This window comes from Argiope bruennichi, chromosome 9 (genome assembly GCF_947563725.1).
Source record: "Argiope bruennichi chromosome 9, qqArgBrue1.1, whole genome shotgun sequence".
Taxonomy (NCBI): domain Eukaryota; kingdom Metazoa; phylum Arthropoda; class Arachnida; order Araneae; family Araneidae; genus Argiope; species Argiope bruennichi.
The window spans coordinates 32,874,051-32,892,816 of record NC_079159.1 but is presented as its reverse complement, the minus strand read 5'-3'; the positions used below and the strand labels follow the sequence as shown (position 1 = coordinate 32,892,816).

At 28.6% G+C, this 18,766-nt stretch overlaps 1 protein-coding gene across 5 annotated transcripts in view; it reads right to left on the bottom strand.

Annotated features, from left to right (window-relative positions):
- Window positions 1-677: 677 nt before the first annotated feature.
- The window catches only part of LOC129983687 (cyclin-dependent kinase 14-like), a 162,622-nt gene continuing 144,533 nt past the window's right edge, over window positions 678-18,766 (bottom strand). For 2 of the 5 annotated variants that reach the window (XM_056093273.1, XM_056093274.1), the window contains exons 12-18: window positions 14,895-15,015; window positions 13,185-13,278; window positions 9,663-9,726; window positions 8,629-8,726; window positions 5,017-5,107; window positions 3,520-3,611; window positions 949-1,843 (exon numbers count right to left, since the gene is read on the bottom strand). In XM_056093273.1, coding sequence (XP_055949248.1) covers window positions 3,532-3,611; window positions 5,017-5,107; window positions 8,629-8,726; window positions 9,663-9,726; window positions 13,185-13,278; window positions 14,895-15,015 — 548 coding nt within the window. In that variant the 3' untranslated portion in view covers window positions 949-1,843; window positions 3,520-3,531. Of the gene's footprint in view, window positions 1,844-3,519; window positions 3,612-5,016; window positions 5,108-8,628; window positions 8,727-9,662; window positions 9,727-13,184; window positions 13,279-14,894; window positions 15,016-18,766 lie in introns of all 5 variants that reach the window. The other 3 variants (XM_056093271.1, XM_056093275.1, XM_056093272.1) reach the window with 3 other exon arrangements.

The following is an 18,766-nucleotide window of genomic DNA, read 5'->3' as shown; positions in this document are numbered from 1 at the left end:
AATGCATTATAAGAACATTTATTTTGGTGTTTATTTCATAAGAATGAATTTAATATTTCAATAAATTTTTAGAATATTTAATCATTTTAATTTTAATTTCTCTCAATAGAATTAAGAAAGAAGGATGGCCTACTTTAAATAAAAAATCAGACTTGAATATAGAAGCATTTTAAAAAAATATTATTAATGTTGTTTAACTAATATATCCAAAATTCCAGCAAAGAGGCAATTTAATTTAAAGGCAAAAAGCCACATATAATTAAAAAATGAGAAATAATGAAAAAACTAATTACTAATAGAAATTGAAAAAGAATAAAGGAATTAAGATCTACAAATTAAACAAAAAAAAATTCTACATCAATAAAAATTTTATAATTAAAAACTTATTTTTCTATTTTAAACTTATAACAATGCATTTAATTAAATGACACAACTGATTAATAAAAATTTATTGAATGACATCAACCAAATAACCAAATGCAATTAAATGAAAAATGGTACATTAATTGAAAGTAATAACATTTTTTTCCGCATTAGTTAATTTAAAATCCAAATAAAACATGAAATTTGAAAATGAAATATAGTAAAGATCTCAAATATCAACTGATTTATAAATTAAAAAAATCGAAATAATTTAATAAGCAATAAAATTTAAATAAACTTGATCAAAATTTATTGTGCTACTTGAAATTCAAAAATAGATAAATGACATAAGCCGAATAATTAAAATTTGCAAAATATCAACTTAATGAGGAAAAGAAATTAAATAGTGGAAATCGATTAAGCAAAAGTAATAAAAGCTATAAGTTACTAAGAAATATAAAATCCGATAATAAGATTAATTGAAATAAGGAAAATAAAACTTGGATGGGAAATTAAATAATTACAAAAAATAATGAAAACGATTTTTAAAAAAGCCTAATTGGTAAAAAATTGCATACTTCACATATTTTTTTTTTTTTTTTTTAGATTAGGAGATCAGAATACATTTATTTTTAACATTTGATAGAAATTATTTGCGAAATATCAACCTAATAATGAATAAGAATTAAAAAGCAAAAATCGATTATGCAAAGATAATTAAAACTTAAAGTTATTAAAAAATATAAAACCCGGAAATAAGATTAATTGAAATAAGAAAAATAAAACTTGGATTTGAAACGAAATGAATTAGAATTACAAAAAATAATGAAAACGATTTTAAAAAAATTGTATACGTTAAACCTTTTAGGTTATGAAATCAGAATACAATTATTTTTTAAAATTTAGCAGAGTTTAAAAAAATGAAATGACCATTAAAAACCATATCCATTACAATTAATATGGTATAAACTTGTTTACAATTTATGAACAACAATGAACCCTCCGCAAGTAATTTTTACAAGTTTGGACAAAAGTGCTTATGGGAACAAATTAGTAGACGAGTTGCACATTCAGTAGACACTTCGAACAAATAACATCATCTTCATTTCAACAACTTTCTAGACAATTTCAGCAGAACATTGCATTCAACGACATGAGCGCACCATTTTCTTACTTATTTTACATTCAATCAATGCTTATGATGAAATAAATAAATAAATGATAGGTAACTAATGAGTTTTTGATGAACAAAAGAAATTCTAATGCGCTTTTGTTCTGAATTTTTTTTTCTTCGAAAAGTTCGTACACATTGATGAGGGCCTGCCTCGGTGATGCTGCGAAATGTCTGGAATGTTTTGGAAAAGGAAAGACCCCTTGATATGATCAGCGTCTTGAACTCTCCGAGAAAAAAATGAATCGGTTTTAATTTCCATCTTGGAGGTTGTAGCGCTCCTTTTTTGAAAAATAACGAAATGAACATCTAAAATAAATAAATATATATTTAAAAAATAATCCTTCACAGTCTGATTTAAACATAAATAATTATGATGAAATTTTTTGATGAGAATTAATGAGTAGCCGGATAATACAGGAAAACTAATCGTCTTTGATGACCAACTTGCTTGCCCAGAATATCGACTTTTCTGGATATTAAACTATTAATAAAGAATAAATTTACTAAAATTCCATCCAAAATTGAAACATTAGAATTAAATGGGCACATCTATAATAAATTACTCGGCGCAAATTAAATAAAAATGTGTACATACAACCGTTAAAATGTGAAATTCAGTTATTTCATAGAATTTCAACTTACATTATGAAATAATACCATATTGTATAGTATAATGGATTTTAAGTTCTAACGTGATGGAGGTAAATCATAGCGATTACATGTCTGGCGACATTTAAGCCTGCTTTTGCGTTGAATTAGACTTTCTGTTTGCCGCCAGAGTCTTAATTTCATTAACATTTCTGTCCTCTGAATAATGAGGTTTCGGTGACACGGCGATTCATTTTCCGAGTATTTCTAATAATATTTTGCAGCCCCATTAAGTAGTTGAATGAGACGTTGAATTAGCCCAAATGTAAAATCATTCGAAAATTCTATGTTCATCATGCCATGCTTTATCTTACAAGATCATTGACGGCTTTTTTTTCATTATTTTACTAGAATTCAAAGAATTCTATAATTCAAGGAATGAATTTCAAAAAATTCAATAATATAAGCAGAAATTGTTCAAAGTATATTTACTTTGCATTCATGCTCTAACAAAATTTCTATATAATTGTTGAACAGATTGCTCAAATTGAGAATGAGAAAAAATATCAATTCAATTCTATTTTCAACAAACAGGTAAAAATAGATTGTAGTTAGGTCAAATAAGTATGGTGGTGCACAAGAATTGTTTTGTTCAAAGCAAGCAAGATATTCAACAGTCAACAAAACATTTTTTTTTAACTATCAAGAACCAATTTGTTGGTGTGCTACCGTGTATTAAAACAGAATCATTTTTTATTAATTTCTTAGAACAATACCTTCTGGCATCGTCTTGTAAGCGGCTAAAAATTTCCGAATAAAGTTATTTATTTATAGTATCGTTTTCTAGGATTAATCTATCATTATAATTTTTTTTAAAAATTAAAACAATTTCTTCTTACTTTTGTCTATTTTTAAGCATGCTACCGAGTCCTGCGGTTTCCCCGCTATTTTTCCAAAGTTCCCAGTAGACATCTGATAATTCTTTTTGACCAGAAAGTGCAAAAATGTTCAATCGTTACCCCATTGACTATAATTTAAAATCCGGAGAAAAAACTCGCTAAACAAAGCACCCGTATAAATCTAAAACGGAGAGACCGCCATATTTCTTTTTGGCACCCAGCCTGATTCTTGGCGCGGTACCAAATCGACCACCCCATATTTTTTATCTAGTTGTTTCATGACACGCTATGCTAGTCTATTCCAGAAACCTTTTTTCACATGAATGATTAGGCATTATTAGTTCTAGAACACGCGTAATCCTATTTTCCCGCCAGAAATTATAATTTTACTTTCTTCTTTTCATAAGTTACGGCATGGCGAGAATGTTTTGAACATTATAGACGCAATGCTATATTTCATCGAAATGTATAAATAATAAGCTTTAACTTTCTTACGCTAAATTTTGGTCATTGCTTGATCTTGATGACTGTCTGGTTGTTAGGTTCTGGACTCAACTTGCAGCCGGAGACTGTATAAATGGACACTTCTGCAAAATACATTAAAAAATTGCCTAATTAAAAATAGGTCATCTAACAAATTACTTAAAATTAAAAATGATATAAAATCTCTTAGTGACAACTCATAAGACTGGAATGGCACTAATTTATATATCAAAAAATCATACTGGAAACGAAATCGTAATTTTTCAAATTCACATTGTACTTCATTTCTGTATTCTGTTGAAACATTGTTGTGAAATTAAAATATTCAAAAATGACATTTCTGCTTCCAACTATCATATTTCCAACTATTCGAACCATATTATATTCAGAAAACTTTTTCTGGCCATCTGAAACATAGATAACCGATATCAAATAACTATATAATATGATATATAGGAAGTTCGCTCTAATCATGGCCCAATTATTAATTTAGAAATAATTAGAAATAAACATTTAACTTCACTTGAAAAATGCTCTAAATGATGTAAATAATTATATTTTTTTTGTTGTTTGAATTATTAAGTACTGAAAATATTACGAATACTAATTTTTTATATAGCCCTGGTTTCATTAATTATATTTAAGAAAAAGCTCCACTCTTCGATAAGCGACTGAAACTGATCGAGTTATGAAGTTTTGAACATAAATATTTAAGACAAATTTAGATTATTTCAAGAGACATTTTTTAAAAAAATCTGCGAATGAACACACGGCATATCTTCGAGGTGAAATTCAAAGTTACAATAACGAGATCAGGTTTGGTCACAGAGAAATAGAAACACTTTATTTTTCATTGCATAAAATATTTTATAGAATATAAATAAAATGCATAAAATATTTTAGGAAACTTGTCTACTAAGACAGGAGAACTACCTAAAAAATCAGACTTCATTTTTATTTCAGTAGTGAATTAATGATGTAAGCAAATATAATTCAGTTTCGTCATTAAGAATATTTTCCGATTGAAATATGTTCCTAATTCTACTTGTTAAAAACTTAACTATTACAATTAATTTAACTAAATATCTTATATAACAAAGTTATTTTAACAAAATATTGTCAATAACCGACTAATAATTGATATAAACAATTATTATGAAATAATTATTAAAGGTTGCTCATTCGTTCATATGCTTTATCAACTATTATGTTTTAAGTTTTTGAGTTAAGTGTTATAATAAAGTTAATAATTATTAATGAGTGAATATAAAGCATCTTATATAATATATTAATATTAGGTCTTACTTAGAATTTTTTAGAGATATGTTGAGAAACATAAATGGTTTTACTTGTAGAAATTCGATAATAAAATGCTTATACGCAATCAAATTGATTTATGGTTTAATGTGTAATATTAATTTTCTTGATTAATTAGCACATTTTTTTACTTTTACTTAATGCGAAATCAGACGGTGGAAAATTAATTAAAACATAAACTATATGTCTTACGTTCTGGCAGGTCGTAGATTTTGGGCGGGAGTTCGTCAAAATAAACATGACGTAGTGCTTCATTGGCAGATATCCTCAGTCTGGGTTGCAACTTTAAAAAGAAGAAGAAAAATAAACCATCAAAACTATAAAAGTAATCATCAAAAATAAAAAGATAATAAATATTAAAAAGGTTTCCAATTTAATTCAAACCTTTAAAAAATTTCTAATTAACAAATAATAATATCTGAGATTAACAGATCAAAAATACATGATATTCTCAAATTAATTAATGGATTTAATTACTCTTTATAGGTAATTTTGGAGAACATGTGGAATCACTTATAATAATGGTATCAATAAATATCTTGGTATGTAAAATTTAATTTTCATTCATGGAATATTGAACTGTTAAAAATAGCATCGACTGATGAAAATGCAGAGCGTATTTTTTTCGTTATGGGTTTAGTTTAGTTTAATTATATTAACGCCCCTTTTAAAGCAACTCTAGGGATATGTTGGGACGGACCTCCGAACTTCGAACTGTGGTCAGATGACGAGGACGACACCTGAGCTAGTACCCTCCTCACCACACCACACCAGCGGGAGGGCGTTTGGCCCGAACGTTTAACGTGCACCAGACCAGCTTAGACGATGATTCTTCGGTGGAATCGGGTCTCGAACCTGAAAGTCTCCTGTTCCGAAGCCGCGACCTTACCACCATGCCACCGCGGTATCTTTTCGTTATGGGAACAATATGTTGTGCTGAAGCACACAAAAAAGTCTTTATAAAGTAAACCATTTTATAATAATTATTACTTTTCATGTTAATTGTGATCTTCAATATTTATTTTTTTTTATTTCTTTTTCTTTAAACTTTACTGCTTTTTTTTCTTTATTCTTTACTATTTTTCTTTATTTTTACCATTTTCTTTATAATTTTTTTCTCTATTCTTTTCTTTTCTGCTTTATTATTTATTTTTCTTTAATCTTCACTGATTTTTCTTTATTTTATATTTATTTGTTCTTTTTATGTTTCCCTAGTTTCTTCTGTTGTTGTTACTTACGGCACTTGTCACGAAGTCAACGATTTAAGCCGAGTTGGTTCAGTAGCTTCTGAGGGTAAAGGCCCCTGAGCACCCGAGGGCAGAAGTCTGACCTCTAGCTCATATGAAGATGACACACACTCGCTTCCATAACCCCTTTTTACCGGGGGGGGGGGGTTCTTTTACACACCTCACAAATAGAGCACAGGGTAAAAAAAAAAACCCATGTCCGAACCAGGATTCGAATCCAGGATGCCCAGATCACGGGGAAGACTTTATATATACATATTGCCATTTCATTCTTTCCGATTTTATCTACCCTGTGACTAATGCCAGCTTTACACTTTTTGGGTTAATTAGGTCAGAATATATTCGTGTAAGTTAATTAAGCAGGTTTTATAAATCCCTTTATTCTATATGAAAATTTAAAAAAATGGCAGAGACAAATTTGCCTTTTCATTAACAAGTGGCTATAATTAACAGACAATTAAATGACACCAATTAAAAAAATTGAATTCTTATGCATTAAAATTTATAGATTACATCTATATAAGCCCACATTATATGCTAAACACGGGAGACACCGAAGAGAAACAATTTCATTTATTCTTTTAAATATAAAAACACTTAATTGGTTTCATTATTCATTTAGAAAAATTTGCGGAGGATTCTCGTGACAAATGTCCCTGACATTTGATAAATGCCAAATTAAATCACTTTGCCACAAGATAAATGAAAACAAACTTAATAACGCAAGAACATTCATTCTAAGCTTATTAACATGATATTAATGAGCATCAAATGTCGGATTAAATCAATTAGAAATGAGATTGATGATCTAAGTAAAGGTTCCTCAGTACGAGAGCTTTTCAAGGTTTAGAATGCTTATTGTACCATCATAAATGATTCATTAAACACATTATTATACTGTTATTATATGTAAAATAACATAAAAGTTTTATGATACAAAAGATGGGTGAATAAAATAACATAAAAGTATCATGCTACTAAAGAGCATAGTGCGTTTTTAATGAAATATTCATAAATAAGATTATTTTCATAATAATTTTTAGACGAAGACAAACCTACCATTCTAAGGTTGTATTCTACTCACTCATAGAATAGATTAATATTTTAAAGCACAAATGGCAAACATGTTATAAATATGAAAGCCATAAAGAATAGAGAGAAAGATTTCAGACAAACTGTAAGATTAGCTTAGATACACAAAAGCAAACCAGCCATCTTAGGAATATATAAAAGGAAACGACATTTGTGGCAATAGAGGGCACTGTAAGACCTAAAGTATATTGAGTACATTATTTTGATCAAAGACACTGGATGTAGTATTAAAATATTGCATACTGTTCGTTTCAATATCCCAAGAATACCACTTTTCGAAGATTCTATCTCGCTAAGGGGTCAGAGGTGGAAGGATGAGAGCATTTCTGGAATTCTTCGTCATTCTTTGACCATGATTTCCGCACCATTAGATACTTTTTCGTTCAGTTTTTTTTCCCACGTGTCAGTGTGGTGTCACTTCTGACCATGTTATTTTTTAACAATTTAAACTTGGTACCGATTCAGGCTTTCAGGAGTGGCACAAAGAATATTTTGTATAATATTAAATCTGACCGATATTATCTGCCGTTGTTAATTTCAAAATGTTATCAAAAAATTCAATAACAAATAAAAAAAAGAAACGTTTTAAAATAAAACAAAATTTATTATTTTGCAAAAAAGTGAATTATTAGATTTTAAGGATAGAAATCTTCCATTTATTCACCATAATTTGATGTTTAGGTCCCTTACAGGAAATAAAGTTGATATAAAGTATTTTATTGTTAATAGGAATCTTTTTCCCAAAATATACTGAGTTATCCGCAATTGCTTCGCTATCTAAGTCCTCGAATAATCCGAGTACACCCTATTGTTGAATCAAACATCTCTTTTCATCTTTCCTCTCACCACTATTTTGAATAAATAAACTCATCCTGACGCATGCTAGTTTAGTTTAGTTATATTAACGTCCCGTTTGAAGCAAAACTAGGGCTATTTGGGGATGGACCTCGTCATTTTGAACCACGGTCAGATGACGAGGACGACATCTGAGCTGGCACTCCCCTCTCCCCACCACACCATACCAGAGGGAGGACGTTTGGTCAGGATGGATTTAACGTGCAACAGACATCCCTTACAGGACGGTTCTTCGGTGGAATCGGGTCTCGAACCTGAAACCCTCCGGTTCCGAAGCCGAGACCTTACCACCAGTCCACTGCGGCCCTCCTGACGCATCCATAAAAGCGTTGAGGGTCTACAAATCCGTGAATGAAACAGTACATGCATGCAATGTTTATAATAATATTATGCTTTTTTAAATAAATGCATCAATTGCTATAAATTGTTTACGAATTTGAACAAAGGTTTTTGAAGATCTAATTATTATTTGCAATATTGAATGAGTTATAGATCACTATAAGAAACCTCGATGCAAGACTTATTTGCTTTAAAAGCCTAGAGTACTTTTAAATGGTTTCGGGAAGTTTCGTTGTATGCTTTGAAAACATTTTATTTCCTGTAGGCGTACCTGTAGAAAACTGTGAGCTAGGTTTTCGCCTTGAGATATTTCAGTTATCCTTGGAAAGGCAGCAGACAAAGGTTGAGGAGGGTAGTGACCGAATTTCTCTGTAAAGAATAGTTTTTACAATTTTAATTTAAAGCATGAAAATGAATAATTGTTAAATAATATTTTTTATATATATATTTTTTTTATATATATATTTTTTATGTTAAAATGAACAATTGTTAAAAAGCAGACATTGTTTAAAAACAGACATTGAAAGGGAGTATATTCTTTCTATGTTAAAAGAAATGTCTGCGTTTTTATTTCACAAGATTTAAGGTGAATTTTTAAAGAAAGGGAAGCGACAAAGAAAATGTTTTTTAAGATCAGATTTTTAAAAATATTTTTATATGAACTCGCAAAAATGAACAATATTTTTAAAAAATGGACATAGAAGGGGATAGTCTTATTTCTGTGTCAAAATAAAATTTTTATTTTTATTTGGCAAGAATGAAAAGAGGTTTTTTTTTTTTTTTTTTTTTTTTTTTTTGAAAAAATGAAAGCATTAAGAATGAAGATATTTTTCATAAGAATATTTCTACACTTTAACACACAAAAGTAAATAATTATTTTAAAAAATGGATATAAAAGGAGAAAAGCCACATTTCTATGCCAAATGAAAAAAAATTTGTTTCATTCCATCATATTAAAGTGAAATTTCTTAAAAGGAAAATATTTATAAGATATATTATTTATTTTTTTATTTTTTTATATTCTTATTTTATATTATTAAAAAGAAAAATCTTTTAAAAATGTATATTAAAATGGGAAGAAGCTATTTTATTTTAATTTTATAGCAGCAAAACTTTATTCTAAAACAAAAAAGTTAAAAAAAATATTTTTCTGGAAATGCATTGTTTTAGATTTTTAATTTTTAAATAAATATATAAAGAACGGATACAAAGGAAAATAATATCATTTATCTGCAACACATAATTCTTTATGAAGTAATAAAATTATTATTTAAAAGAAGGAGCCATTAAAAAGGAGAATCTTACGAGGTTTGTAGTTGGGGAACTGGGTAACACCATCCCAAGTATCATCTGTTGGGGTACCAATCACCTACAAAAAATAATGAATTTATTTACTTATTATAATTATCCATTTACCAATTTATATATCATTATTAGTGTTAAGAAATGAAAATAAATTCTTATCCGTTAAAACGAAAGTAAATACAGTCGCCCACCCACCCCCGAAGATACAAGGAAATTAAAATTTCACCGCCGTCACCACATCTTTTTATTTTTTTAAAGATTAGAATTATGAGGATAAAAATGGATTGGTTAAAAAAAGTGGAGGGAACTTTTCAATGACAAATCACATGTTAGTTTAAAAAGTAGTCGATATTAAAATTAAATTGCTTCTTAGTCTAATTTCGAGTAATTTTAGGTATTGACAATTTTTAATGCAAAAAGTTTTAGAATGAGGTGATAATTCACCTAATAATCTTCACATCTTTAATCATGAGGAATTGAACATTTCAAAACTCCATCATTTTCAACCATTATGATGGTTTACATACGAAATCATTTCGATTTTCATTCACCTCTTCTTCTCCCTCGAACTGTGGGTATTATATATATATATATATATATATATATGCGTAAACATTTTAGCAGGTGCGTAGCCGAATAGAAGAATTTTGAAATTTTTAAATTTCAATTTATTTCACCACGGAGGGTATTATTTACGTACAAAATATAAGTAGTAAGAAATACGTCAATTTACATCGTGTCACAATAGCAGAAGTGACCCAAATTTGTTCCTTCAGTGATTTTACTATGAAATTTTGATAGGTATTTCTTTGACACGTGTGGTCTTAAGAAAAGGGAATTTAGGTATCTCTAAAAGAATGTGGTAAGCGATAAGGATTCTTATCCCTTCGCTTGGAGCGCGAGATCCCGCTGAATTCAGCAATTGTTTACAGAGCACCTGTTCACAATAATTAAATAAAAATTGGAATTTGATCAGAAAATAAGATACCATTTTAAGAATGAAGTTAATATGAACTAAATTAAGATAAAAATCAGGAAATTAATTAGAATTTAAATGAGATGAAGAGATTATACTATATTATATACAGAGATTATACTATATATACTATATTTATTCTTCGTCTTTCTATTTAAAAAGAAATATAAGTTCATTTTTATTTTAACGATGGTGACGGGCCGATTTTTGTTTTTCTCAAACCAAAATCTAATTACCACAACTTCTGACATCGATCTATCGCTGTTAGACATATCACGATCTTTATATAATTGTAGCTTCAGTTAAGGTTTAGTTTCAGTTTCCAAATTAAGGGGAACTCCCGTTTTGAATGCAAAAAAGCCTATATATCCTTTGTTTTCAACTGTTTTGTCTTTTGTGTCTTGAAAGAAAGTATGTCGACTTAGTTATCGGTGCGAATAAGTCAGCCACGAAGGCACACGGATTTAAACCATAAAACTGAATGACCGGACCGTCGCAACAGCAACACTGGCGGGAACTATGGTTGAGTCCTAAGGGTACAGCCCTCCCCGAAGGAAGTACGTCCCGTCATCGATGGCAGGAGTCAGATCCCCCAGCTATATTTGTGTACCCTCCAGGGTGGCGAGGTCGAACCACCATGCTGGAAGCATCTCATCCTCATTTCGAGGTGCCCCCCCCCGGGGGTTATTGGTGCGAATAAACAAAACATCCTCAAAAATTGTTTCAATAGGAAAATTTCGGTCTAACTTCTAATAGGGATGTAAACGATGACTAAACAGGAAATCGCAATTTGCTTTTATTAATTTTTACTTCTCTGCATATTTCTGCTTTCTTTCCCTTAAAGAATATATAAAGACTAAAATAAAGAAGTCCTAATCCTATATAAAGACATGGTTAAGAACGATAAATTGATTTCTAATATAGTACTTTATACTCTTTGTGTTATTGACTACACTCATTTTTCTTTAAATCAGCTGCTTTTAAATTTTAACGTTATCGCTTGATAATCATATCGAATATTGTTATATTTTAAAAAAAGATAACAATAATGAATTATCATCAATTATAAAACTAAAATTTGGAAAATTATCCAAAAGTGTTTTAAAAATTCAGATAATTCTCCAAACTTTAGTTTTACATTTGATGATAATTCGTTATTTTATTTGCCATAAAATGTAAACGAGAAATTTTTAAAATAACAGCTAGGCAATTCCATAAAGAAAGATCTTAGACAAAAGAAGATATTTTGTCTAGAAGAAAAATCCATCTTAGACAAAAAGAGAAAATCGCCTATACATTTTGATTCCTAAGATATTGAAAAATAAATTATTAGATATGTGCGGCAAATGGACGATTGTTTGAATAACCTATTATCATTCAGAGAGTCTCTGTCTGAATGTAAATGCTCAATTTTCTATTCGCAAATGCAATATTACATTCAACATATTATCGAAACAGAGCAATGAATCACAAGAAAATTGAATCAAATGGATAGAATTTCTCTTTCAATTTTATTTCATACGCAAATATGTTACGACAATTTTATGGGCAATCTTTTATATAAAGCGAAACTGCTTTATTGTAATTCCTCAATTTTCCTATTGTAAAGTTATATTATATTAAACATTTATTTGGAAAGAGAAATAGGAAGTGATTTAGTTTCTAAAATAAGAATGATTTGCCCCGTCTAGACCGTCTGTTATCCTCTTAACAATATTTCAGATCTCATTGTCACAGATTAACTAACGAAAGATGTAGTAAAGAATTTCATGCGTATTGGCAGAGTGCTTAAAAAAACAAAATATTATTAACATTATACTTTAGATGTAAAAGAACAGTAATATTTAAAAAAAATTATAATTTCCTAACAGTAAAATATTCTTGATCCATACTGTTCAAAAAGACTCAAACAAACAAAAAAAAATCACTAAAATCGAATTGAAATAAATAGTGTTCCATTAACAGAAAAAAATAAAATAAAAGTGCCAAATAAAAAATAAAAATGTCGAAAGAAAATATTAGCAAAAACCTTTAATTTGATCTGTGGAGAACGAGAGGATCAGAATATTTTAACTCTGCCCATTGTTACAGTCGACGATAGACGATTATATATACTGCTTTCGCGCAATTTTTTTGTTTGTTGTTGTTGTTGATATGTAAACATTTGGTTTGAGATAAACATATAAATATTATTTCGCATATTTTTGATGTATAATACTTAATTGAGAGTGTATTACAGATTTATAAAATTCTTTTACTTTTTGAATGAATCAAATGATGCCATTTAGTATCAATATATTTTTATGGTTATATATATGACAATTAACAAAACTAGAATCCAGTTAGTTGGGATAAAGGAAAAAAATAAGTTTCAAGTCATCCTAATGATTAATAAAAATGGTGAAAAGTCGTGACGTATTTGTTAAGTCGAAATCCTTTGACTATCGCAACAAACAAATATCAATAGTCCTAATTAAAAGAAGAAATCATAAACTTATGTGCTTCATGACCTACAAATTTAAAAAAAAATTGGGGAAATGTCTTACCCTGAATATTTTATCTAATTGGTCCATCGTGTCCTTCATTCCTTGGAATGCTGCTTTCCCTGTTATCATTTCAACGAAAATGCACCCCACTCCCCTGAAAGAAATAGCAAGTTAAATGACAAGAGTCGATGACAATTCATGCAATTAAGGAAGATTCAATTTCTTACTTAAAATATATTAAATGCACATTTAAGAGGGGAATCTGAAGCATATTTTTATAATATTTCTTAAAGCAATTTTGAAACTTTTCTGCTAAAAATCTAGTTAAGTTTCAATTCTTTATCTACAGTTTTATAAAAAAAAAAAAGTAAGGGAAAGAAGTAAAAAAGTGATTTATAATATAAAAAATTAATAAAAAAATCTAGTTCAATTCTTTCTTTTCTTTACCTTTAGGTTTATAAAAAAATAAGTGAAATAAGTATAAAATGATAAAATAAATAAAAAGATAAATAAAAAAAGTGATAAATATTATACCATAAAGAATTTTATAAAAAATTCAGTATTTTTTAATTTTTTGTCAACTGGTTTTTAAAGAAAAATCTTATATTGAATTGATAAACATACCATAAAAAAGTTTATGACAAAATATCCAATAATTTTTTTCTTTATCTATTGGTTTATATAATTAAAAAACTTGTATTCAACTGATAAATAATATGCATTGAAAGTTTTAAAAAGAATAAGGAAAAAAGAAAGATGATATTGATTGCCCTGCATTAAATACCAAATATTTGAAATTCAAATTACGAAAATCAATGCAGAAAATATGAAAAAAATAAATAAATAAATAAATAAAATAAATAAATAAACATTTTCATGCACAGCTGATACATAACAATTGTTTGTTGCTTAAGTCCTAATTTTGATAGTGATCGTGTGCAATAAACAATATTTTTTAAAAATTTACAATTGAATATAAAAATTAAATTAAAATTTGTTTATTAACAACATATAAAAGTTATAGCTCTATATTAATAATATATAAATCGTTATAACAGAATATTATTCACAGATAAGTTCGAATAAAATGTCACAAATGTGCATTTTGTGCCTTTTGGGCATATTCTGTTATAGAGCGCCATCTATCGATTTTTCAGGAACTAATTTTTTTTTCTGGAGTAGTCCGTTTCTTCATTTTAAATAGTATGTTCAATAATTTTGGAGGCTTTACACTGAGTAGTTCATTGTATAAAGAGTTCAGACATAGTAGGGGTGTTTTAATTCCGACTACCTTGCATATTAAATCTCATTAAATTTTCGAGCACGGTTTCGATTATTTTTGAGGAACTGTTTTATCACTACCTCACTATCAAGATCTGTGACAGCGAAAAAAATAAAATATCCAAGATTTCAAATTAGAAAGTATATTTAGTTTCCAAAGCAAATTAAAAAATTACAAGTGCATATTCTGCTTAGATATGCGATTTTTAAGAACAAAATACATTATGTTTAATAATCTTTTTTTAATTATTTGATATAGACAGTATTAAATCAAAAGTTTTTAATACCATTCAGTCATTTTTTTTTAATTTTTAGTTGGCGATACATAATTGCAAGAGATTTAAAAATACAGAAGAAAAAAAAAGCAAATTTCCCCTCCAGTGGAAAATAAGGCACGGAACTATGTAATTTGAAAAACAATGTAACAGCATAAGATGAGATCTAATAGAATCAGTTGAAAAGCAAAGTAAGAAATCGAATAATTTTTACCACATATCGAGCGATGTTGAGTAATTTGTTGAGCCTAACAGGACATCTGGGGGTCTATACCACAGAGTGACCACTTCATGGGAGTACGTCCGACTAGGCACAGATTTTGCTCGCGCTAAACCTAAAAATCAAAAGAAAAGTGGTAATTAGAATAATTTTAATATTACTGTGGGTTCTTAATGATAATTACATACACATAATGAAATGATATATTTTAAAAACTTAGTAAACCAAAGAATTTGTTCTCCAACAGATTTTTTTTTTATTTCACATTAAAGTTCATGTTCTTTAGATAAGCAATCAATGAGTTTTCATCCTTTCAACATATTTTCAAAGGAAGTTTCAAAAACAATATTTTAATATATATATTCTGTTTTAAGAAATCATAATAGTTTCCTATATCTTGAATTGTAGTGATTTCGTGAAGTTTTATTTGATATAAATGCTCATGATCTCGCAGATACGCCATCAATGGTCACTTGCTTTCTGTCGTTTCTTGGGAGAGGTTTCAAAACATATCAATGCAAATTCGCTTTTAGAAAGAAAAACTTCAGTCCTTCAATATCTACCTCCTCTTCCGGTCACTACGAGGCAATGTTTTTTATTCGCCAATTTTAATATGCAAGTGAACTCTCACTAAATGCGTCATCAATTAGTGCCTATTATAAACCACTGATTTCAAAAGACATCGCGAAATAAAACTTTGGCAGAACACCCAGCCTTAACAATTAAAGCACCAATTTCATTCTTATTTTGCAATAATTTCACCATTTTACATCAAGTAATATAATAATAATCAAAGCTCTATATTTACTATACAAGTATAAGTTAAAATAGAATTTTCTTCGACATCCAGCAGAATTGATTATACTTTGACAAGGAATAATATATCTTAGAAATATTACTGGCTTAAGTTATCGAGTTGCCAATTCAAAACAGGTTTCTAAGGGGTTTTCATGTCTGGATAAAAGTCAATTATTCTACGAGGAAAAGTTTGAAGTTTAAGAAAGAAGTCTAGGAAGAAAAGTTTTAAAAACGTTTTAAGTATTTAACAGGCTTATAAAACAAGTACTGAATATTAAAGATAGTTGAATTAAGTCAGAAATAAGTTTTTTAAAAGTGCAAAAATTGGAAAAATATTTCATTCATTAAAAATGCAAGCAAAATTTTTTAATTTGAATTAAGTACTTCTTATATAGAAGGTAAGAATTGGTAAAAGTTTCAAATCTATATCTGCATTAGATTCATAATTTTTTGATTTTGCTGACAAAAAAAACAACAACACAGGGTTTAAAAAAATGCCTATAAGTAATATTCTGTTAAGACTGAAGAAAAAGTATTTTCTAACAGTGTTACTTTACGACTTCAAACAGCAAATTGAAATGATTGAAAAAAGTGGTGAAAATTAAATTTAAAAAAGAAAAAAATCTCATTTTGCGTCCAAATTTATGAAAAGTGTTAAATGTTAGTGATCGAGAGTATAACGAAAAATGAAATCGAACTTAATAATTGAAGAAAAAAAAAGGTTAAATTTCAACATTTACTTTTGAAAAATCGATCTCTGTGATACCATTTAAAGTCGTAGAATAGCACTTTTAGAACAGAATTATTTTTTTCGGTCCACGAGTTCTGACAGTAAAAAATGTACTATTTTATTGCCATTTTTACTTCACGCCTTTTTCTACAATCCTGTTTTTTACAAGAAGGTCAAACTGCTGCTGATATGGATTTGAAATCTTTGCCAGTAATTTTTTCCTCATTATTCCTAAGTAACACGTATTTAAGTGAAATTCTAAAACTTATATTTGATTTTTTTTAAATGAAAAATATTTTTCTAATTTTGCATTTATTTAAAATTTTACTTCTAATTTAATTCAGTTATTTTAACATTCATTTTACAGATGTTTTTAATACCTAAATGTTTTTGATTTAATGTTTCCATTAATAATAATATATATTTTTTAATTTAAACATTAAATACCGGTGGTTCAGCTTTCCATCTGCCTCTCTTATCCGGTTACAGGTGCAAGCTTACAGGTCGTCTGCTTTAGATAGCCAGCTGAACAACTTAAAACAATGAAATTGCTGCTTAACGCTTTTTTTCCAACATATTGATGTTTTTCTTGATTATTCTAAACAAATGATTACGATAAGATGCAGTTAATCAAGTTGATTATCATGACTAAATTACTATTATTGCAACGGGGAACAGCTGTTGCTAAAGATGGTTAATCTACATAATATTAAAAAAAAAACATTTGCGGTTTTATTAGTTATAGATACTTTTGCTTTCAGTTTTGTTACTGAGGGCATGAAAAATTATAACACATTCACTAGACTACAAGAATGGGATGACTCGAATCTAGAACATGCAAGACAGTTCGAAATGATACATTGTTCGCTTATAATGTTCAATTTTGATCTATCCATTTCTCACTAAGTAATCTCCGGAACTGTTGTTTTTAATTTCACACTTGTGTGATGAGTTTGCTTTTATAGAAAAAAGACTGAATCTCTGATGACTCTTATACGGCTCCCTATTCATCACGAGATACGGATGATACGTATCAGGGATATATCACAAATGGGATTTAAAAAGATATCATTCGCATATAAGATTTAAACTCTATCGATTAGTTTCACACAATTTCTTTAATTTCCATTTTTTTGTGTGTGCATGTGTAAGATGGCAGCTAACAAAGATTTATTTCAATCGAGACAAATAATATTTTATAATAATGCAATTGCAACATGTAGAACAAGACCAATGACACTTAATTTCAATGGATCATTTAATTTCAATGCACTCATCTAATCTTAGTTTTCTTAAAACTCATCCAAATCTATTTCATTATAATGAAATTTATATAATTAAATCTGATACAACCAATTTTCATATAATTTCGATCCCCCCCCCATTTTTTTGAGTTTGTGTGTACGTAAGATATCAATAAAAAGGCAAGTCTATTGGTCTATAAAAGTAACATTTCAAAATAATACAAACGCACTATTTGAAGCATGGTTAGTGGCATTTAGTTACAATGGAGTTCATTTGATCATAATCAGTTCTTTCGAAACTCATTTGATCATATTCATTTCTTTCGGAACTCATTTGATCATACTCAGTTCTTTCGGAACTCATTTGATCATACTCAGTTCTTTCGGAACTCATTTGACCATACTCAGTTCTTTCGGAACTCAATTGACCATACTCAGTTCTTTCGGAACTCATTTGACCATACTCAGTTCTTTCGGAACTCATTTGACCATACTCAGTTCTTTCGGAACTCATTTGACCATACTCAGTTCTTTCGGAACTCATTTGATCATACTCAGTTCTTTCGGAACTCATTTGGTCATATTCAGTTCTTTAGGAACTCATTTAATTCATGAATGAGTTAATTCCTTTAACTCATTCATTCCATCAGAGCTCACCTAATTATACCAAGTGGATTATAAAATTCACGTTCATGAAATCGCATGATTAAAAACGGTATTTAGTTCTAATGGAGCTTATCTAGTCAAAATAGTGATTACTGTTATAATTTACACATACATTATTTATCAGAGAGAGTGGTCCCTTTAAATTTTCTCTCATGTTTCCTAATAATGATATTCTCTCTCTCTTTCTCTGTCCCGATTTTTATTTTCAAAGTCCAAGAGCATTGTCAAGCTTTTTTTTCGGTCGATTTGAACCAAAATTTGATGAAGAATTGTTATTTCAGAATCAAGATAAATGTCAAGTTTAATTTATCTAATTTGTTGAGTTTTTTAATAATTGTGTTTACAATTATATGAATGTAAAGACAGATTGGTTATACGATTACTTACCAAATTTCGTTCAAGTTAGTGATTTTACAATATCGCGCTCA